Here is a 24,034-nt window from a genome sequence, read left to right as displayed (position 1 = left end):
GTGACATCCAATAATTCGATATATTTAACAAGACTTCTCCAAAGCCACCTTTCTCTATCGTTTTGGTTGAAGCTTTTTGGGATAAAAGAAATAAAAGAAATAGTTTCAAAAAAAAAAATAATAATAATAATAATCAATGGGTCATTTGTATTTATTGTCCTATGTTGGTTATTGCTGGTGCACAAAAGTACGTGGCATTGCCAAAGTATGACAAGAGATTACAAAATATCTGTAAATTTTGTAACCGATTTTCCGTTTTTGTTTGATTCCAAAATCTAGATATATGTAATTTTGTATAGCAAAAAAGTATAAATATTACCTATAAATATGCAATATCTGTTAATAAAATCTAATCATAATTTTAAAAGACAGATAATTGGTCAGTTCAATTCAGATGAGTAAAATAAGGGAAGTTTTGGTAATATTAATTAATAACAGTTCTTTATCTATACAAGTTGATACTACTTTTAACAATTTTATAATTATTCTTTATTTATACATGTTTAAAAATATTTTATAATTAGTAGAATTCTTGGTAATATATACTACACAATTATTATTTTTATATATACAGGCTTTACAATATTTTGTTCACTAAATTTATTATTTAGTTATTAAATTTTTTTATAAAAATATGTGAAATATTGATGTTTTAACAAATTTTAGTTTATTTTTCTTAAATTGAATTTGAATTTATTTTTTACGAATCAAATATAAAATTAAGAAAATATATATTATCAAATATACGTACTTTGAATACTTGGATGATGCTGGAATAAATTGATTCATAAAAATTTAAATCCGAACAAATAAATCAGATTACGAATATTCTTCAAAACTTCGGATATCTGATCTTCAAGTTATACACTGTTTTGTTTAATTTAATCAACCCTGATGGCCAGCTTTTGCTACATATTTGGAGGAATTTCAATGCAGTAAGACTTTCTTCCCTACTTTCACAATCCGACATATTCCGAAGGCGCAAAATCAAGTGGCGGACAGGCTGGCACGAGGTGCTAGACGTTCCCCTTCAGCTGTGTTTTATGTTGACACTATGCCTCCGGCTTGGTTCTCTGAGTCCAGTGCGCATACTTCGTAGTTGTTAATTTTTCAGTTGTTGTGAAAAAAAAAGAAAAATTTAATCAACCCTATAAAAAAAATTATCCCTACAAATTATAGACTGCAATACAAATCCATCATATAATTAATGGGAAATCGGCCAAAAAAACACTGAACTTTTCAAGAATTACCAAAAGAAACATGTACACTTGTCTGGCCAATAAAACCCTGAACTTTTATCGACTTATTTAGATTATTAAGAAACTTCCGATTGACTGATCAAATTAACACACCGTTAAACGAGAGATAAGACAGCGTTAACCCAACGTTAACTGTTGGCGTTAAGTGAAACGACGTCGTTTCACTTAACACGATTTGAAAATAAAAATTGGTAGACACCGGGGTTCAAACCCAGGTTTGTTTCGATCAAACAGCAAGGTATTTTACCACTAGACTAGTGGCTCATTCAATGTAGGAACAAACATGTTTATATTATTTGGTATTGATTTTGAATATAAAAAATTCTCTAAAAATTTAAAAGATCTTTAAAATTCCAAAAATTTGAAAAATAAAGAATTCTTTAATAAAATTAAATTTGAAACAGAAATTAAAAATAAAATTTATTTTCCTTTTAAAAATCAAAAATCTTTCAAAATTTTCATTTTCAAAAACAAATTCAAAAAAAAAAATCATTTTAGGATTAAAATTTTTGAAAAAAATAAAAAAAATTCGAAAATACCAAAAAAAAGTTATAAAATAAATTCGAATCTGAAAATAATCCGAATCTATAAAAAATAACCTTTTTATTTTTTATTTTAAAATGCCCAAAAAGAAAATTTTCATTTTTCAAATTATTAAAAGAAAAATTGAAAAAATAAAATAATTCGAAAACAAAATTAAAAAGGTATAAAAATTTCAAATATGAAAACATATAATCAGAAACTATAAAAAATAAATAATAATAATATTTATAACTTTTTGGAATTTTTTTCGATTTTGTTTCGATTTTTTTTTCAATTTTTTTTATAATCCGAAAAATAAAATTTTTCTTTTTTTGGAATTAATTTTTCAGTTTTTAGAAATTTTAAAAATCTTTTTTAGTTTTTAGATAATTTTTTTATATTCAATCAGTACCAAATATAATTAAATGTGTTAGTAATTTCATTGATTGAGCCACTAGCCCAGTGGTAAAGTACGACGTCGTTTCACATAACACCAACATTTAACGATGTCATTTTTTCCTGTTAAATTTGATAACGGCGTGCTAAATTGATAAGTCAACGAAAACATTGTTAATTAATTCTAAAATCAACGACAAGTTTGTGTTTTGTTTGACTAGTCTATATATCCAGATTTCTTTTGGCAATTCCTGAAAAGTTCAGTGTTTTTTTGGCCGATTTCCCTATAATTAATGTATAGCAACAAGGATCTGTTTAGAAATGTGTAAACTCTTATCAAATGTAAGAACCACTACTATTAACTTTTCCTATCATTCCACGGAAACGATATTTATCAATCAACCTCTCCTGTAATATCGTCAACTTTGCACCTATATATACTCCAAAAGAAGACATCAATTTTGGTGAAGAGACCGATTATTATGTCCTATATGAACAGTACTTAGGTTCATCCCTAGGGTGAACTTATGAATTCACCTCTTTCCTTATTCTAATGAAGTTACCATATATAAATTAATGACACATAAATGAATAAATAAATAAATAACAAACTTTTAAAATACTAAAATAGCTAAAAAAAATAATAACGAAAATTTTAACCAAATCTTAAATCATAAATTTTAAATCCTAAATCTAAACACAAATCCTAAACCCAAATTTTAAACTCAAACCCTAAACCCTAAACCATAAACCCAAACCTATACCCTAAATTTAAATTATATACCCTAAATCCTAAACCCTAAACCCAAACCTATACCCTAAACCTAAATCTAGTCTCTGAACCCAAACTTTTAGGGTATAGAGTTTGGATTTGTGGTTCACAGTTTGAGATTAAAGTTTAGGGTTTAGGTTTAGAGTTTGGGTTTAGGGTTTACGGTTTGGGTTTAGGGTTTACGGTTTGGGTTTAGGGTTTAGAATTTGAGTTTAGATTTAGGATTTAGGGTATATAATTTAGGTTTATAGTTTAGAGTTTAGGGTTTTAGTTTAAAATTTAGGATTTAAAATTTAGGTTTAGGGTTTGTGTTTAGATTTAGGGTTTAAAATTTATGATTTAAAGTTTAAAGTTAAAATTTTCATTATTATTTTCTTTAGCTATTTTAGTATTTTAAATTTTTATTATTTATTTATTTATGTGTTATTAATCAATATATGGTAACTTGATTAGAATAAAGAAAGAGGTGAATTCTTAAGTTCACCACAGGGGTGAACCTAAGTATTGTTCTAAAATTATCATCTATCCGGCCCCATAATCATTGTTTATTGGATAGTCTCTTCTAGCTTTTGGTTCTTCCACCTTTTTATGCAAGATTAATATTCTCCAACTAAAATTCACATAAGCAACACAAAATCAAGACTAGAGACTACCTTTGCCCTAAACTTAGTAACTAAACATGATGAGTAGTTTAGTACATATATTCTGAGCAAACAGACTTATAAATAAGGAAAAATCATTGCTAGCTACGTGAAGTATTAGCTATCACATGACTAACCATGCAGAGTATACTAATGTATATATAGCTACACGAAGTATATGTTATGCATAACTACATCCCTCAACTTAATGATGTTATGCAATTAACATCACGAGTTTAATTTTATTAATTCAAAAAAGTTATATAGATGTCAGAATCCGTTTAAATCTACCGTTTCATCAATTAAAATATGGTGTATTTGACGGTAATTTAACAAAATTTAGATTTTGATCCTCATTTTAAAAGCGTTAAAATATTTTTAACAAAATCTAATTTATAAAAGCAACATGTTTTATAAAATTTTGATAAGTAGTGTTTTGACATTTTTTTATTTTAGTGTATTTGAAAACTATACAATTATATCATTTTATTTATATTAAATATAAAAGTTATATAAGATATTATTTAATTTTTTAATTAGTTTAGTCTGTTTTGTTATTAAATTTCAATAAAATATATGCAATTCTTTTGATTAATTGTGTGATATATATATAATTATTTCTTTATTTGATCTTTTTTTATTATAAAAATCATTTGATGTCGATTTACTAACTCTAATATCTTATTTGTTTAATATAAAAATAATTAAATTACTTAAAATCAATGATTTTTTTATTTATATTTTCATAAAAATTGCATTCATTTAACTTAATAAACCATATTATATTCTTATATTATTTTATTCTTGAAATTCAATAATTAATAATTATACACTAGAGATTATTTTTTGTTTAAATGACATCAAATAAGTTTTAAACAAATAAAATGTTAGAGTCAATGAATTGACGTCAAATAAGTTTTGTAATTAAAGTTTATCAAATAAGTATATATCATACAATTCATCAAACAAATTATAGAAAATTATTAAAATTTCATAAAAAATATTAAGATAATTAAAAACTAAATTACACAATATCTTATATTACTTTCATATCTAATATAAATAAAATAATATAAATATATAGTTTTCAAATACACTAAAAGAAATGTTAAAACACTACATATCAAAAATGTTAAAATATATTGATTTTGTATATTGGATATGTATTAAAAAATTCTTACGCTTTTAATACATTGTGTTAAAGTCTAATTTTAGTTAAACTATTGTCGGATTGGTCGTATTTTAATTAATGAAACGAGATATTTAAACGGTCTCTGCCATCTACATTAGTTTTTCGATGAATAAAATTAAACTTGTGATGTTAGCTACATAACATCATTAAGTTGAGGGATGTTATCATAGATAACATATACTTCGTGTAGATAGGTATACATTAATATACTTTGCATGGTTAGCCATGTGATGGCTAATACTTCACGTAGCTAGCAATCATTTTTCCTATAAATAACTAAATTTTGATTCGTGCGAGTGATCTTTAACTTATAAATATAACTTTTTATATTATTTATATATAATTATTTTTAGATCTTATATAATAAAGTTGAGTTTTTTTCTCCTTGGGGGGAAAAATGCCATGTGGCATTCTCCTTTTAATAATTAAAATATTTTCTCAACTTTATTTAATGTGTTTTAGTGTTAATTGTTATTAACTGTGAGTTTATTTTTGTTATTGACAAATTACAATGATGTTTTAATTTTGGATTAAAAGTTTAATTTATTATTAATTTTATGTTTTGATTTTCTTTAGATTTCACAACTCTTATATTACATATTTTTCAAATACTTTAAACTATTTCTTAATATTTTGTATGTCAGATAAAATACAAAAATGGAAACTAAAATGAAGTATTTCAAAAAAATTTAAACATAAAATAGATACATATCCAAACTATTACTTTATGTTTGAAAACATTTTAAATATTAACTTTAGTTTTTATATATTTATTTTCATAGCTAATATATTATCTTATAATAAAACTAATTCATTTACTAAACCGCGGTTCATCCACGGTTGATCCAGAGACCCGATAAATCGTCCAGTTCAGTGTCCGGGTCGGGTGGATTTCTTTATATTTGATGTTGACGATGGAAAATGGAGCCTCTACGATTCTCCTTCTTTAAAGCAATCGACGTAACCGTCATATAATCAATCTAAAAATTCCACTCATCCCACTCTAATAATGTTTAGTAATTGATGGCGATTCATGTCCAAAAAACTAACATTTGATCTATTGGTATTGGCACATAAACTCTATGGTATCTTCCCATGTTACACTATGCAAGGAAACCAATAACTTCCCTGATGCATGCTATCCGTGTTTACATTTTAAAAACCGTGAACATGATTAATATACTCTTAAAACTTAACTAAACAAAAAAAATAAACATTACTTCCAATCTGAGAGAAATTTTTAAACGTTGCCTGGTTTCTAAAGTTATTTAAAATTGATGTAAACCACACACCACCCTCACCATTAATCATTTGCACCACACTAACCATTTATTGTCAAAACCATTACTAAATGCAGCAAGTCAGCAAGCCCGAATGTCACAGATAGTTAGAAATTGTCTTTCTCATGATCGTTATAGATGCTAACATTTCATTTACTAATTAACAAATTGATTTTTTTACCAGGAAAATTTGGTGAAATTGTTCCATTCCGGTAAAAATAGAAGTTGTCCATTAAATAGAGGAGTTTAAGAACCATTTATACTTTTTAGCTAAAAAATATATTTAAATTCATATTAAAATTTGTTGATATTTCTAAATAACGGTGGACAAACAAGAATTTTGTTATGAACACACACAAAATCTTCCATTATAACAAAGCTAATATAGAAAATAATTTTATGTTTCTTATTTTAAGATACATATTTTTGAGAGACCTTGAAACTAAAGTAACACATACAACTCGCACTCTATATTTTAAAAGTAAACATGGTAATTTAAAAAATATATATTAGATACTCACCAATTATTTTATCAAAAATTGATACTTCACCCTTATTTTTTATAAAATTTATAAAATTTGAAACGTATTCCATCTTTCTATTATTTGAACTAAATATATTAGTAAAAGTTTTATAGTTCATATATAGTTATTTTAATAATTAATAATATAAGTATGTTCTCTATATAAAACATCAACTTTGTTTTATGTTTAAATTCCAACTAAATTAATTTTGTTATGAATATCGGCTTTTTATTCTATTTTTATTAAATCGATTAGTAACAACCACTTATACTATTCCACTTTGAACTAAACAACTTCAAACAAGTAATGCACTACGGTCATTAACCACTATAAAAAAATCAGAAAATATCATTTTAATATATTTTTATTTCATATTTAACATATTTTATTTGTTAAAACCATATAATAATTTATAAATTTATGTAAAAGTATAACATACGAACCCGGCGTGTAGCGCCGGAATATCACTAGTATTATAGATAAATAGGTAATATATAATTTATTCACTATCGTTTAGACAAATCGAGTTCGTCCTAGCTGGCCTCTCTCTCGGACACGGAGTCCAAGACAGCCGCATAGCAAATTCCTCCACCAAAATGAAGGCTTCTCTCCGGAGTAGCTCTTCCTTCTCCTAGCCAAGAGCCTCTCTGCGTATCTGCCGCTCCGACGACATCCTGCTCACCGTCTTGCTCACCATCTCGAAGCTTTCCCTCCTTTCCAACCATGGAGTCTTCAGCAATTGTTTCATCTGGGTTTCCAATGGATTCGCCAGTCCCCCCTGACCCTCCACCGGATCTCCGTCTCAAACTCACGCTCTATCCTCGGAGGGCTCTGTCGATTAGGGATCTGAACCCTCTACCCCCGCCTGAACCTCCAGACCCACCGGATCGAGCCACCCCTTCACAATCTAAAACCTTCACCATCTTCACCGAACGCTTCTTCCCTCATATCAAGCTCACTTTGGTAGATTCAAATTACCTTCTGGTTCTTTCGGTCTCCCACTTCTCGAGGGCTCCTTCGTGCAACTTCATCAACCTCTTCGTTTCAACTATACTCAAGCCAAGGACTCTTGAAGTTTTTGTTGTCTCGTTTGATGTTTTCTGTCTCACCGGAGCCGGGTCTAGTGTCATCTCTCTTCCATGCTCCATCCTTTCCATCCTCCATGTCTGGTCTCTTTCGCCCTCCAGATCGTTTAAACTCGGTTTAAAACGATCTCCTGAAGATCCATGCCATCAATCACCACAAACATACCTTTTCTCACAACTAGTTGTAAATTTGGCGCCCGATGTAGGTGGGAATCCACTCCGGCGTCCATCTTTCAGCTGTTTATTTGTGAAGCTGGCGTCCGATGTAGGTGGGAATCCACTCCGGCGTCCAACTTTGAGCTATCTATTTGTGAATCGGGTGTCCGATGTAGGTGGAAATCCACTCTGGCGTCCAGTTCTGAGCCATCAAAAGCTAGTAAGGTCATGTTCTTGGCGTACACCTCTCACCTCCTCCTTGATTGGGGAGAGTACTTCACTACAATGTCTCTTTTCTATGAATGGAGAGAACTTCTCGGATTCTTTTCCGAGCTTTAGTTTCAGTTTACTCACCGGTTTGTTACCTTGTGGAGCGGTCTGTACGGGGCCTGAAGGTGCAATCGAGATCACTCCGGTTTTTCTCGTTGGTGAGGAATGTCTTTCAACGTCGCTTGTGACTATATCTCGGCTGTCCGACTTTGTCGTAGAAGCTTTATCGACGCATTCAAACCTGGTGTTGAATTCGCTATCAACTTCATATGAAGATTTATCATGCTTGTTTCTATTGACTTTTGTAGTTTATGAATTGTTTTTAAGAGGATGTTTAATTCCTTCATGTAGTCCTTGAATTTGAAGTAATGGAAGTTTGTGTTTCAAAAAGAAAAAGGTAATATATAATTCTAGATATAAAAATATATGTTAACAGTTTTATTTTTTTGTAAAAAATTATTACACACTTTACGAATTTTAATCATCTTTAAAGGTGAATGATATTTTAGTCACTTTAAACGGCGAATGATATTTTATTTATTTATCTAAATGAGAGTATTTTTCGAAATATATTGGCTTGCCAATTTAATATAAGTTTAATATGTATTTCATTTATTACATCTATTTTAATATAATATAGACTATACTTATAAAATTTATAAAATTAGCATGTAAGTTTATTATTTTGTTTATAATAAATTTTTTATTTAAAATTAATTTACAATAATACTATACTACTAATTACAAAATTAATCAGTGCATTAACTAAAAATATTTATTTTTTAAAAAAGATTTTAGTAGATTTTTTCTCAACAGATTTTGTTATTACAAAAACTAAAATTTAAATTTGTAGTTAAAATATTTTTATTAATATCCTTATAATTATTTAGAAATTTTATATATTAAATAAACTAGTGTAAATAATCAAAGATGACAAAAAATATAAATAATCAAAAATGTAACTGAATATATGAATTTAGTATGACTATTTTGTAGTAGATAGAAATAATACTTCTATTTTAATATAGAAGTAGATCTGGATCCGCACAACCGTGCGGATATATATTTTATATAATTAGTATATATTTTTAAGGTTACTTACTTATTTAAATGTATATATCTTTTTTATACAATAATTTTATATTTTTCATACTGTAAATTAATTAATTATTTCAAATCATCATCTATATATTGCTTTTAGAATATATTTGTCCAATTGACAAAAAAAAAGAATATATTTGTCCTATTGAATTTGCGTTTAATAATACATCAACTTGAGCACTAGCACTAATCTATCTAAGCGTATATGCTTCTTAATATGAGAAAATAAAACTATGCCTTTACGAAATATATTAAAAAATTAAATTATTAAAAAATTTATACTCTTTGGATTCTAAAATAATTCTTTATTTTTTATTTTATGAATGCTTTACTTTTACTTTATTTGATTTTCACGGTTTTATGCAAAAACTATATTCATTCAGTTTTTGTATAATAAAAACCGTTGCACAATATTTTGTGGCCAATGAATTATTTTTAGTTAAATAATTGATTTATGCATAAAATATATAATTTTGTACTTTCTTAAATTTCGCATTATAAAATTACATAAAGAAACATATGAAATACAAAATCATGAATTCAAAGACCTATACAAACTATCATTATAAATATATATATATATATATATATATGCAAACTAAAAGCATAGAATAAAACTCTTAGGAGAGGCTAAAGTGCCTCATTGTATATATGATTTAGCCACCTAACTTTGGATCATGAACTTAATTAGCGTGGGTCCCCTCCACCCTAATTAAGCATACTCTTATCTCTTGATTGACTTAATTACTCCCTAAACTGCCAAATGTTATCCATGTTCCACATGGGATCTTGTGTGACATCCTCGTACGCTTCTGCCACGTGGTATTCCGTTCCTATGTCTGAATTTCCCATGTAAAAATATTCTTCCATCCGAGGAATATATCCGCCGAGTTCTTGATAATTGCCTTCCTGGTAACACATAGAACCATCAATGATGGTGTTGGGATCTATAAAGTGTGGACCTGTCATGAGGTCAGGCATGAAAGTGGAACTCGAACTAGAACCATCCATGTTGCTCAAACCCGGGTTCTGACCCGAGGTATCTGTATATGTTTGTGTACTCATGGAGTCGTATGATTGAGGAGGAAGAAGAGAGTTATTGTTGTTGTTGTTGTTGTTTTGGGGACAGCAATTAGTGGATGAGTTTTGCTCCATCTTCTCGATCAATCTTGGGGCCCAGAAACTACGAACAGCGTCAAAGAACTTGTCGCTATTAGATTCGATGTTGAGCTGTCGAGCTTGCTTCTGAACTCTCGTTCTCCAATAGTTCTTGATCTCGTTGTCCGTTCTTCCTGGTAAGTACTGTGCAATCTTGGACCACCTAAAACATACACAATATTAATCGAATATGGTCAAACTCTTAGGTGTATACAATAAAAAAATATGATGATGAGACTAAGAGTGGCTCACCTATTACCCCATTTAGAGTGCAGCTCAAGAATCAAAAGCTGTTCTTGGGGAGTTAGATTCCCTCGTCTGGTATCGGGTTTCAAGTAATTCAACCATCTCAGTCTACAACTTTTTCCGTTTCTCTTTAGCCCTGTTTCATTTATTTTATTTTTTAAAAAGAAAATAAAGATAGCGAATATAGTAAAGTGAGACAATCTAATGAGTTAAGATCATGTTTTTTAATTAATTACCAGCACATTTGGCGACGAGATTCCATCGGCCTTCACCGTTTTGGAGGATGTAATTTGTGAGAAGAGTGTCTTCCTCCAAAGTCCAAGGCCCTCTTCTTAGCTCTACCTCTTCACTCTCTTCGAAGCTCTTAGTCTTCATCGGATTTTCCATCCTTCTAATAATCTAATTAATTTGTTTTGTACTATCTCTTAAGCTCTATGCATGCATGCCTGTATATAGAGCGAAAGATAAAAGATACTAAAAGATAAAGAAGCTTTAAGTGCTTTGAGAAGTGAAATTGAATCCACAGGTTCTTGGGAATTTATAGACTCGTGGTATTGGAAAATGTTGTTACTTTAGCTATCAGCTTGTTTTTTCACAATGAAAATTAACTCACGTTTTCAACTTAGATTAAAAGCATTCTTCAGTTAGCTCTCTCAGTTTAACTCAAAGGATATTGTTACTTATCGATGTACGGATTAGTCTAAAACTATACAATGAACCAGACATCTATTTTTAGAATAAAGTCAATAGTCACATATTTCATTAACGTTTTGTGATAATGGTTATTCAGTTGGAAAATATTTCCCGGGATACTATATATTAAAACAATTTTCTTTTATTAATCATCTAAATACAACATTTTAATAGCATTTTTTTAAAGGAAATATATCTATATTTGAGATTAGTCTGATCCTGAAATGAACAGGGGTAACCTGGATGGCTGTATCCATATATGCGATTGATAAGAAGTGTAGAATGTATCGAGATACAATTTCTTTTAACTCTTTTTGTGTGATGATGAAATGGAATGAAATGGAATATATGGTGACTTAAATATATGGATTAGATATTCAGATGGAAAGAATATGGAATATAGAAAAAAAATATATATATATATATATATATATATATATATATATATATATATATGGAATATAGTTTTGGAAGAAGAAGTACAATCTTTTTTCTTTTTTGGTCTAGAATTTTTTTTTTTCTTCTAAAACCTACAATTCTATCTACCGTATGAAGATTCACACCTAATTGTATCACTTGAGTCGTCTTATGGACTCAAAGTTTGACGGTATTCCTTGCTGCAGATCTCTTCTAAGCTTTTTTCCTTTAATTCATATAATTCCGCATTTTTCTAGAATTGAAACCCAGACAAGGGAACTTCCACGATCAAGAAGTACAATCTATATTCTTAAATAAATTAACATTATTGGTAAAACAATTTCTTCACAATATGCCAATATAATTGATTTAACTTTGCCTTATCATATAGGAGTAATAGCAAGAAACCGGTTTTTATATCACACGAATGCATTTCCTGAATAATGAGATTTAGCCTTGTCTCCAGGCCACCTCGCCATATTTAATGATGTTTTAGAAGCATTTTAAGTCGTATAGAAGCCAGATGCGACCAAAAGAATTTAGGGGTAGACACTTCGATTATTTTATCGGTTCGGTTTGGATTCAGTTCGGTTTGGTTGATTCGGTTACAGAATTTTTCAACCGCAGTAAACCGTAGTTAGTTTGGTCTGTGGATTGGTTGCGGTTCAGTTTGTATTTCGGTTCGGTTTAATTGGATTCCATTAGTTTAATTATTTTAAGAGAAATTATGTTTTAAAACATGAATATATGATCATGAAATCATTATGTTGGAGACTATAAAAAATAAACTATGTAGACTAAAATAAAAACTTAAAAAAAAAACAAAAATTTATAAGAACATAATCATATCAAAGTTAACTAAAATAAATAGAAAATTTTTAAAACATCGTGAACAATACTTCTTGAAAATAAACTATTTAAATTAAATATAATATAAACAAAAAGAAAAATTTTAAAAACCACAAAATTATATAAAAATACAATCAAACCAAAATTAACTAAAGAAAATAGAAAACTAAAAAACCCAACATCGTTAATAAAGTTAATAGTGACTTTAATGTTAGGATTTTAGTATATTGTATATTGTTAGTATGTTTAATTCAAATAATAACAAAAAGACATTGGTTTCTCGGTTCGGATTAATTTGGTTCAGTTCGGATCGACTTCGGTTCGATTTATTCGGGGTGAAAAATCTTAAACCAAACTATTTGATGATAGATTTTGGTTTGGTTTGGATCGATTTCGGTTTGATTGGTTCGGTTTTAGTTTTTTCGTCCACCCCGAAAAAAAAAAATACTGTCATAAAATATGGTGATTTGGCATAAACTATTGCTTGATGTAATGAAAAACAAACAAAAATAGTTGACAAAAATCTGAAGGCGATTTAAAATATGGTAAGAGATCAAAATTCACACTTAAAATACACCGAATGCAATTTCACCAATCAAAGATCAGTATGAGTCTGATCCGTATACAATATATTCGAGATTGTTATTGTAAGATAGCCATACCTTTAACATGCATAGGTGTGGACATATGAATAATCAGTTTGGTTCAAATTAGTGTCTTTTTGAGTTTTGAGTAGCTTACATATGAATTTTTGCGGATTTATATTGAAATGGAATAAAATTCAGTTTAGTTTTTTTTTTGCCATCGATATAAATAGATTCAATTATGTAAACCAATTGCTGCCAACACCGCATCCATATAAACAACAAAAACAATTGTTTTCTTGCATGCATTAAGATTATTCTCATTTGTATTATGTGTCCAAGATATATGAATGAGTTCATTTTAGTTTAACTGGGGTTTTTTAGTTTGTTTGGATAATAAAAATCGTAACTAATTTAAAATTCTAGTGTTTTTAGTTTTGTTTGGATAATTTGAATATTTTATTTAAAATACTCAAATTTAAATTAAAACAAACCAAAATAACAAAGAAAAATGCAAAAAAGTGAATCATATATCTAAATTAAAATTCAAAACAAAATAGCAAAATGTCTACAACTAGTGTTCTGCTTTATTTATTCAATTCTTTCGATTTCATAAAGTATGTCTAACCTAGACGAAAAAGGGAACTAACAATGGGTTAAAGTAAATTATTCTATGATCTTCTTTTTGGATGTTTAATACCTGAATAGCATTCGATAATAGCTGAAACAAAAATTAGATATGTAATTCAATCCAATATTTTTGATTATATGAAACTGAAAAATACTTTTTTAGTTAAGCTTCATTTTCCAGCATATATATATGGTTTACACAAATTTGAGAACATCTTTGACGTAAATGGTAAATCCGTAAAGGTAGAAGACAACTGTTTAAACGCCAATTTCTAGATGCCAGCTAATTATCCCGACTTCGAATAGCACATATCCTCCAAACTTTGAATATTCCAAGAGTACTCTAAGTTTTCATTCGTCAGTAACATTATGTCAATAACAATTTTGTGAAAATAAGGAAGGGGTCCGTCTCGCTTTAAACCGTGAAGTCAAAAACTGTCCAAGTGCATGTATTTAAACATATGGTATTGATAATAAGACCTCTCACTTACTGTTCAAAACCAATCTTTTGGAGATGATAACTCACCAGAAAAAAAATGTAAATTAAAGCCTAAAGACCAGGAATAAAGAAAGTAAAGTCGATTTGACATGTGTTCTCCCTAATACTATCATTTTGCTATTATGTGATCAGCAATGACAGTTTGATAAACTATCAATTTTAGTTTGATGCATTTTTGTTTATTGAATAGATATAAACCATAAACTTCATCAAGATATTATCAATAGGATTGGAGTAACCTAATTAATTTTAACTCTTTCTATGTTGTCTACAACTTACAAATTTTTATATTTTTAGATTTGAATACGAACTAATAATACATCAACAAAAGTAAATTAAAGGATTGGAATTGCATTAGACTGTTTTTTTCTGAAGAAGCATTAGACTAACTTAAGCATAGTTTGCCACTTGGAAGAGACAGTAAAGGATAATTGACACTTGCCGACTCACAAGTCTATAAAGATTTTAAAGGACGAGGGTCTTATCAAACGAAAACATAATTCATCAGACCTACCCGTAAAACATTTATATCGCTTCTAATGGACTGTTAAAAATCATGTACTTAGGTTGATCTTGAGACCCACGTTGCTATACAAAATTCATGTTAGAAGCAAGATTCGAGTCCAGGCATTATATAACGATTTTGGATATCAAATAGCTATATATGTATTACAGACTGTTAGTTTTAAGATGGAAAGTACTATCATTCATGTTTTTTTCTTTTTTAAAGTACTATCATTCAAGGCAAGAAAAACTGTTATTCAGTAGTGAAAAGGATTGTCACTGAAGATACAGAACAATGGAACAATAAGAGAACAGGGTCATATCAGTTATCATTCCATGGATAACAGAGCTTTCAAAGAGAAGGAGAGTTTCCCTTGCTGGAGAGACTCAAGAATGACAGTTTCTCGGCTTGTTTTTATGTAAATGGATCCACCAATGTTACAACACAAACTTCATGCTATTAATAATTTCTATCTTTTAACATTAAGTTTTCTGTCTGAGAAATTTTGTTGAGTCCCTCAACGCCAATGTTGCTTAAGTTCCACGTCTAGATCGAAACAATAAACGGAACACAAGATAAGGCCTAATTGATCAAAATCTTTGCAGAGGTAAGAGAGGGCATCAAGCAACATTTAAATAATGGGAAAGACATTCATCGACGATCTCCACGATGTATGGATTCTCTAGAGCAGCGGAGACACGTTCTTTGTCGTTTAGTTGTTTATTGACTGCATTTTCAGAGAAAGAAAAAAGAAAATTCTATAAACAAGCGTGCTGTACAAGTAGTTCAAATCTTTTGGCTATAGAGTGGATTTTAATGTTTCATTTGCTCTGTCACTCTACTATTTTACTGGGGACAAGGACGATCAAAAACCAAACACGCATAAGCAAGGATATTGAAAAATGACATACCTGCAGCCTCTGTTGCATGAGTACCGGGTGCTACTCTTATATCAACCTGCCAAAAAACAGAGTCTTTTCAAAGGATGGAGGCAATAGGAAAATTTATTGCAGTCTGTGGTTATAAGGCATAGTAGGAACATATAGTAGAGGCTCAAGCTACACTCAGTTAGCAATCATCACAACAATATATAATTTTAAACATTAGAAAAAAAAACACTTGCCAAAAATATCACAAGTACATGTGTTGGTGATAACTTTTATTTAGTGCAACACTTATGAATACAATTCTAAAAATACAAAAATATGAGAGAAGGAGGCTCTACTTTGTATCTCGCAGGAAGGCTTCGCATAAGTTTCACGCGCACACAAAGACCGATTATGGTTGTCATGTCACAATGTTTCATAGTTGGAGTGAATGTAACCCTTGAAAAACGAAAAAGGCAGACCTCAGCACAAAGTGAAAACTTTATATTAATACAAAGAATCTCAAAACGTTCATTCTCAACGTACCTAACATAACTCTTGTCATTATCCACTTCAACCGAGTCTTGTGTAAGTACGTTGAGGTGTTCCAAAGAAGAAGGAAGCTCTGGATCTTTGATATATCTTATATGATGTAGTTGAACGTCAAGGAGAACTATAATGATCCGCAGTTATCAACTAATAAAAACTTGATGACACAGCTCAAGTGCAATCGAATTAAAAAGATATCAAAAATCTTGAGATGGTCGATTGGTTCTAGTGAAAGCTCATCTGTATTGCTCGAATCAGTACGAACATGATGCTCTTCACTCTCGTACACGATTGGCTTCTCATTACTTAACCTAGAAACCATGCTTCTCTGCCAAAATATTTAAACAAAGAACGACACAAGAAAAGAGCAAAAAAAAACAAGTGAGAATCGAAAACCCTAGTTTACAAAAAAAAAAAAGAATCGAAAACCCTAACGAGCCAACTCAGAACAACGATGATGGTGTTGTTCCGATTATTTTTTTTCTTTCGAGAAAAAATAAGAAGAAAATTATTATATATAATAAATAGAAAAACTTGACAAAAAAAAGGAAAACCGAAGTTGGGTCAGGCCCATATAACTGAGAAGCTTGGTGTTAGTTTGCTTATATTTGGGAGCCATGTTAAATGGACACTAGAAAGGTGAGTTAACCAGACTAACATTGCTTAAGTTCGTCTTAACAGGATGTAGTTCTAACTCAAAGGAAAGCTGATGATGGTTCCGTAACTACCCCATTCTTACCAACCGCTTTTTTTCTTGTACATCCTTTGGACTAAAGGCCGACACGAGTTTCAGGAGACTAATAATGGTATCAACTGTGATGAAGCAGCCTGCGCTGGTGAAGCCTTGGCGATTCCCAATTGACAATGACGTTCCTTGCACCTTTACCTGTTGTATTGTCATGTCACCTCTTCTCCTTTTAACATTTCTCGCATTATATTTATATCATCTCAACATGTGTTATATTTGTATATTCATTTCATTGCTTTTGAGAAGAGTGGTGACATGTTTGGGGTGAAAGCCAAGATATCAGGAACATCTGCGACACACATTTACTTCGATTGTTTCATCTTTAAACTTCAAATCAAGAGGCTAAGTAAGCCTTTTGTGTCGGTTGATTTGTTTTTCTTTTCTAAATTTGTCTACCGATTTGGATCCTTTAGTGTGTATATATAGTCAGCCAATTTTAGTGGCAAAAAGGAACAATTGTGTGGCTTGACAACAAGTACAGAGTCTAGTTTGTAATCCCATCTCACATACGCTCTCTCAATTTGTTCGGCTCCAACGGCCAAGCGACACCGTTTGTCTTGCCCACATTCTCAAGATTTACTGTGTATTTTAATAAACTTTATCAACAATGTGTCTGTTTAAAGTCCTTATATATATTCGGATAATGCAACTTTGGATGTAGACAAAAAAGAAAAGAAAATGCCAAGTGCCAGTCTTGAATTTCTCCCGCCGTTACAGGCCAACGTACCGCGCGTGAGCAACTGTAGAATCGGCACACGAGAAAGAAAATGATTTAAAAAAAAATTATAAAAAGACTTCAAATAAATAAACATAAATATACACAATGCGATACATCAAATTTAAAATAAATAATATAGCAAAAACCGGTTATAAAATTTAAAGTGAAAAATATTTTAAAATGAAATTTAATAAAAGAATATTTTAACTTGTTCTTTGACATGAAATATTTTATAATTTAAAATCACTAAATCCGTGTATACTATCTTTCTAAAATCCGTGTATAACGCTTTGCCTAAAACATACTCTACAAGTATTTTTATATACATCTGGCTAGACAGTAAGAAACGTATTAGATTTTTTCAAATATTACTTCAAATTTAAAGTCAAATATAAAAATGATATAGATTTTTTTGAAACTGTCATTTGTCATATTCATCCTAGAAGTTCGAATTATTCATTGAAATGTCATTATTTTTTTCTCGAAAATGAGTATTTGTACTTTACTCATTCATTCTCATATTTCTCATTTATTTACAACATTGTTGTCATCAAAACACTAATTATCATAAACAACCAATTTAAAACTCTAAATGCACCTAAATTCAACATATACATATCTTCAAATCCTTATTTTTACACACATAAACCATTTTCTTTACATTTTATCTCTTATTTCATCCAACTATCATAGCTTTTTATTTCAAAAACTATAAATTTATTAGAGTTACTCAAGTCCATGACTCATGGTTAAGAACAAGTGAGTAACTTCTATTAAAAAATTATGTGCTCTTGTAAAATCTAAACATGAATTTCACCATATCTAGAAATGATATTTGAATTTTTCATATCTGTTTCGCAAAGAGGACTTCTAAAAAACTCTTATGGTCAATGCATAAGTTGCTTTTGCAATTTAATTTTTGTGTGTTTTCAGAAAAGACTTCTCTAGAAGTCTACAAACTTTTCGTTGTTAACAAAAAAAATGAGAAGGCTTCTTAAGAAGTTTTATTGATTAAACAAATTGGTTTGCAATTGACTGAATTTTTTTTAGAAATTTGACTTTTTATAGAAGACTTCTTGAGAAGTCTTTTTGGAGAAGAATTCCCAAGAAGTCTTATTTACTATTAAAGTCAATTGTAAAAATAACCTACGCAGATTTCTTGTGACACTAAAAAGACTTCATGTAAACGTAAGAAGACTTCTCTAAATCTTCTCCAAGAAAACTTTATTTGTAAAAACTTCTAAATAAGTCTTTTAAGAAAAAGTCAAATATCTGCAGAACTTTAGTCAATTGTAAAACTACAGTGAAACCTCTATAAATTAATAATGTTGGGATTACACCAAAACTATAATTTTTTATTAATTTATAGAGATTATTAATTTATCGATGTACTAACTAAATGAAAAACTCAATTTGGGACTATAAATTTTTATTAATTTATAAAAAAAATTAGTGTATATTAATTTATCGAGTATTAATTTAAAGAGATTATACTGTAACATGTTTACCAGAGAAGTACAGAAGTCTTCTCTTGTATTTTTGAAGTTTTTTCCAAATTCAAAAGTAAACCATTATTTACAAAGGAAGACTTCTCAAGATGTCTGCTGTAGAATAGTTTTCTCTCGAAGTTTTCTTTTGTATTTTGCAATTGCAAAAATTACCTAAATTGAAGACTACCTAAGAAGTCTTCTTGACCTAGAAGTTTTCTCTGAGAAGATTTTTATGTCAATGTTTAATAAATTTTCATTTACTCTACAATTAAAATGATTTTTTAATATTTTCTTATTAATTCATTTATCTTAGTCAATATTGGGGTTCTTGGATGAAATTCATAACTTATTTAGTGATAATTGTGAAATTTCAAATATTCATGTTTAGTAATGTTTCTAGCTAATCCGAGAAAACTTCTTAATGTAAGTTTTTTTAAAATTCATGGTATGTTTTCTTAAGGTATGTTTTCTCTAGAAGTCTACTCTTAGACTTCTAGAGAAGTTTTCTACGGTAGATTTTTAAGAGTGTTAAGTAATTTTAAGGTATGTTTTTTTCAAAAGTGTTAATTAACTTCAAGAATATCAAGTCATGTGGTTTAATTTGTCGTTTAGATCATAAAATATAATTTTTAACTTCTATGAGATTTAAAATTTCAACTTTCACTTAAAATTAAATTTTGATCTTTTGCGAATTTGACTATGTTCTCTTGAGAAGTCCTCTCTCTTAATTTTAGTAAATTTGACTAAGTTTTTTTCTTGTTGTATTTTGTTATGATTGGGTAGAATGATTAAAAAAAAATTCTTGGTATGTTATATCAATAACTTTAATAGTGTCAAGTACTTTTGGCAAAACATGAACATGTTTACCAAATTCTTTTGATTAACATCTTTTAAATTTTACAAAAAAAAAATCCCAATTAAAATAGTACACATACAAATTATAAAACATACATACACATAATTATTACAGATTAAACTAGATATCATTCCTCAACATAGATAAGCTTAAACTCCATTGACATCATCCCTTTGTACAATTTTGGGCAGAAGACTTCGGAAGACTTCCTGGACACTTCGTGGGAAGTCTTCTAGCATAAAATACATTAGTCTTCTAATGTATTTTTATGCTAAAAAACTTCATCTTTGGAGAGTCTTCTCAGAAGTTTTCCAAAATCTGTCTCAAATATGAAAAATATGCATATTCAAAAGCATTCAAATGGCTTCAAAATAAAGAAGACTTCAAAAATAACTTTTTATACTTAAATAATAAACAAAACAGTCACATTAGGTTAGATCTACAACCCTTTAAAATCTAATATATAAAACACACAAAATTTGTATCACTTTGGACATAAGACTTCAGAATACTTCCTAAAGACTTTGGAAGACTTTTTGAAGTCTGTATATGAAGTTTCTAGCATAAAATGCATTATAAGAATTCCCAAAAAAATCTTTCGAGAGTCTTCCAAAAATCATCTAAGAAATCTTCCAAATTCTGACCCAAATCAGAAAAAATCTGCATATTCAACAACATACAAATGACTTCAAAACAGAGAAAACTTCAAAAATATTTTTTATGATTAAATAATAACAAAACAGTCACATTAGAATCTAACATATAAAAACACATATCTAAATTTTGTACCACTTTGGATAGAAAACTTCGAAAGACTTTGTGAGAAGTCTTCTAGCATAAATGCTTAGAAGACTTCCCAAGAAATCTTCCGAAAGTCTTCTAAAACATCTTTCAAAGTGTGTCTCAGATCTGAAAAACCATGCCGATTAAAAAACATTCAAATGGCTTCAAAATAGAGAAAACTTTAAAAATGAACTATTATATTTAGAAATAAACAAAACAGTCACATTAAGTTGAATCTATAGCTATTTAGAAACTAACATGTAAAACACATAAAAATACATATCTGAAATCATAGATCTAATGGAAAACCTGCAAAAAGAAAATAAATTAGTGAGAACTATAAGAAAAAAAAAGAAATGGATATAGATTTTGGTGTTTTGATGTTCAAAGAGATTAAAGAGAAGTTTTTTTTTTCTGATTAGAGAGAAGTTGAAGAGTTTTATAGTGAAAAAGATTACTTTTTGTTGCAGCTATTTGAGAAGAAGAAAGAGAAAGTTTAAATTTTATTTAAACAGAGACAAAAATTCATTTGGCTAAACATTTCAATACATAAGAGACAAAAATTCCAATTAGATTAAGGGAAGACTTCCCAAAAAGTCTTCTTGACCCTAGAATCAAATAACTAACTAAGTAGCAAAAAAAAACATTTCCTTAAACTTAAAATTAACTTTAAAAGTGTCTAAATCAAGTTATTAGATAGTTACTAAACACATAGAGACCAAAATATAGAATAAAAATAAAAAGATAAGATTTAAAAATCTAACCCTAAAAATACCTCTAACACTATAACATATGATACAAAACCATAAACCAAATACTATCATGACTCAATCTACATTCACCCATCTATGTTAAAAATAATTTAATTTTATTAGAATTAAATTTCCATCATTTAGAAATGTTTATTAATACATGATTTCAATTTTTTCCTTTTCAATTTTTTTTATAAAATTTATTAATTACTTTTGAGATCTAATACATGAAAAGACTTCTCTTAGCGGATTTTCAGAAGACTTCGATTTAGGCGGAAAACCTAAATTCTTCTAAATTTTAGGCTGAAATTCTAAATTCTACTAAAATATAGACAGAATATGTTGGGAAATATTCTCTAGGTATTCCAGATTATATAATCAAATAACTAAACAAACAACACTTCCTTGAACTTAAAAGATACTTAGAAAATGTTTAAATAAAAGTTATTAGATAGTCAATAAATACATATAGGTTAAATTAAAAAAAGAAACGATTTTAAAATCTAACCCTAAACCAAAGATTATTATGACTCAATTCACATTCACTTATCTATGTTGAAAATAATTCAATTTTAACAAAACTAAACTTACATCATTTAAAAATATTTATTATTACATGATTTCAATTTTTTCTCCATCAATATATTTTTAATAAAACTTTTAAATTATTTTAAATATCTACCGTGTGAGAAGACTTACAAAGAAATCTTATCTAAAAAGACTTCTTTGTAATTTTTCTCACGCGGAGAGTTATAATAGTAAAACTCAATACAAGTTTTTATGTTTGATGATAAAGAGGTTGTTGTAATTTCACTAAATTTTTAGGTTGTTTTTATATTTCATTGAATTTGGATATATTTTTATATTCAAAATCAAGTTTTGAGTCATTTTTGACAATTCATTCAAAACTTATTATGCCTCCAATTTGAAAAACTTTAGGGTGCTATAGCTGCAAAAATAAACTTAACAAATCTGAACAGAAAAAAATTACAAAAGATCTCCAACTTTTAACTAAAAAAGAAAAATACAGATATACATCATAAATATATATCTCTCTCTTAAAGATGTACATTACTGAAAGCCATTTACAAAATTAAAAAGAAATTATTTTGGTGATTAGTTGAGCTTTATCTCATTTCCTTAACTTGATTTATTTTTCAATTATTAAATCTTAAGATTTTGATGTAAGTTTAGATTTAAAAGAAAATCTTAGATCAAAATCTTAATAATATTAACCATGCATTATTTATTTTTATTTCTAATGGTACAAGGAAAAAACATTTCTTATGTATATCAGAAAAATTCTAACATATTTTTTATTTAGGTTGTAGAATCAGTAAAATAAAAATTATTATCTAAAATATTAAATAAATTATATACTTGTAAGTATTTATCAATATTTAATTTTAAAATTTACTATAATTTTAAAATTCGTAGATAATTTTTCTTTTTTAAATATTTTATAAATTTTAATATTTTATAAAATTCAAATTTTAATAACATAACTGGCAATTATATATTACATTAAATTTTGAAAATTTATTTTTGGTATAAAATAATTTAATTACATAATATTATTATTCTACAGCTAATGTTTACAGCTACATCTATACTATTAAAGCAGGATCCTATTGTGCTTTTTACCTAAACATGTCCTTTCTTTAACTAACATTGATTATTTCATTAAGGGCAATCAAGTAATATTAATAACAATTTTTTATTAGGTCATTTTTTTGGATCCAGCCCACTGCCCACATCATCTCTCTTGGGCCATTTGGGCCGATTAAGAAATTAGATCTAATTCTTATTTTTTTCTCCAAATTCAAATAATTTATTTTCAACAATTCTTAATATTTTGTGTAGTGAACAAAAATTAATAACTTAATTATTATGTCTTTTCTTTTTAATATAATTTAAGCATTCATAAAAAAATTTGAATTTTTTCATTGAAAAGTATAAATCTTTATTAAAGGTATATAATTTTTTATTAAAAAATTAACCACATAATAAAATTAATATACCAGAGTTATACCAATTTAATTCATTAAAAATAAAGTTTAATTTTCTAAACATAAATACTCATTAGACCTGGACGTTCGGATATCCATTCAGTACGGATCGGTTCTTTCGGATATCGAGTTTTTCGGGTTTTGTAATTAAACCCCATTCGGGTATTATAAAATTTCGGGTCGGGTTCGAGTCGGGTCTTTCTGGGTCCGGATGGGTTCGGTTCTCATGCATAAGAACCTGCAAAATAACCAAAGTATCTAACGGGTTCGGTTATTTGTACTCAAAGTAACCAAATTATCTGATTCGGTTCAAATATTTTTGTATCCAAATTATTGAAAGTAACCAAAAATATATATTTTATACAGTTTTTTGGGTAAACTTTTATCCAAACTATCATATTTTATCCAAAAATACTCAAAAGTACCGAAAATAACTACTATAGTTAACTTATAATATTAATTTAAAATTTAAAATAATTATAAA

At 28.4% G+C, this 24,034-nt stretch overlaps 2 protein-coding genes across 2 annotated transcripts; both read right to left on the bottom strand.

Annotated features, from left to right (window-relative positions):
• Positions 1-9,696: 9,696 nt before the first annotated feature.
• LOC108816402 (transcription factor MYB62-like) lies at positions 9,697-11,090 on the bottom strand. Its single transcript, XM_018588976.2, has 3 exons — positions 10,839-11,090; positions 10,609-10,738; positions 9,697-10,519 (listed from the first exon to the last, which is right to left on the bottom strand). Exons 1-3 carry the CDS (start codon positions 10,987-10,989, stop codon positions 9,943-9,945), a joined length of 858 nt encoding a protein of 285 aa, XP_018444478.1. The 5' UTR covers positions 10,990-11,090; the 3' UTR covers positions 9,697-9,942.
• A 3,988-nt stretch (positions 11,091-15,078) lies between these two features.
• On the bottom strand, positions 15,079-16,696 carry LOC108816760 (protein AE7-like). The gene is made up of 5 exons (XM_018589327.2): positions 16,393-16,696; positions 16,192-16,297; positions 16,005-16,104; positions 15,691-15,736; positions 15,079-15,506 (listed from the first exon to the last, which is right to left on the bottom strand). Exons 1-5 carry the CDS (start codon positions 16,514-16,516, stop codon positions 15,400-15,402), a joined length of 483 nt encoding a protein of 160 aa, XP_018444829.1. The 5' UTR covers positions 16,517-16,696; the 3' UTR covers positions 15,079-15,399.
• Between the last annotated feature and the right edge of the window lie 7,338 nt (positions 16,697-24,034).

The sequence above is a fragment of the Raphanus sativus genome, chromosome 7 (genome assembly GCF_000801105.2).
Source record: "Raphanus sativus cultivar WK10039 chromosome 7, ASM80110v3, whole genome shotgun sequence".
NCBI classification, from domain to species: domain Eukaryota; kingdom Viridiplantae; phylum Streptophyta; class Magnoliopsida; order Brassicales; family Brassicaceae; genus Raphanus; species Raphanus sativus.
The sequence above is the reverse complement of the archived record's forward strand: the minus strand, read 5'-3'. Positions and strand labels throughout refer to the sequence as shown.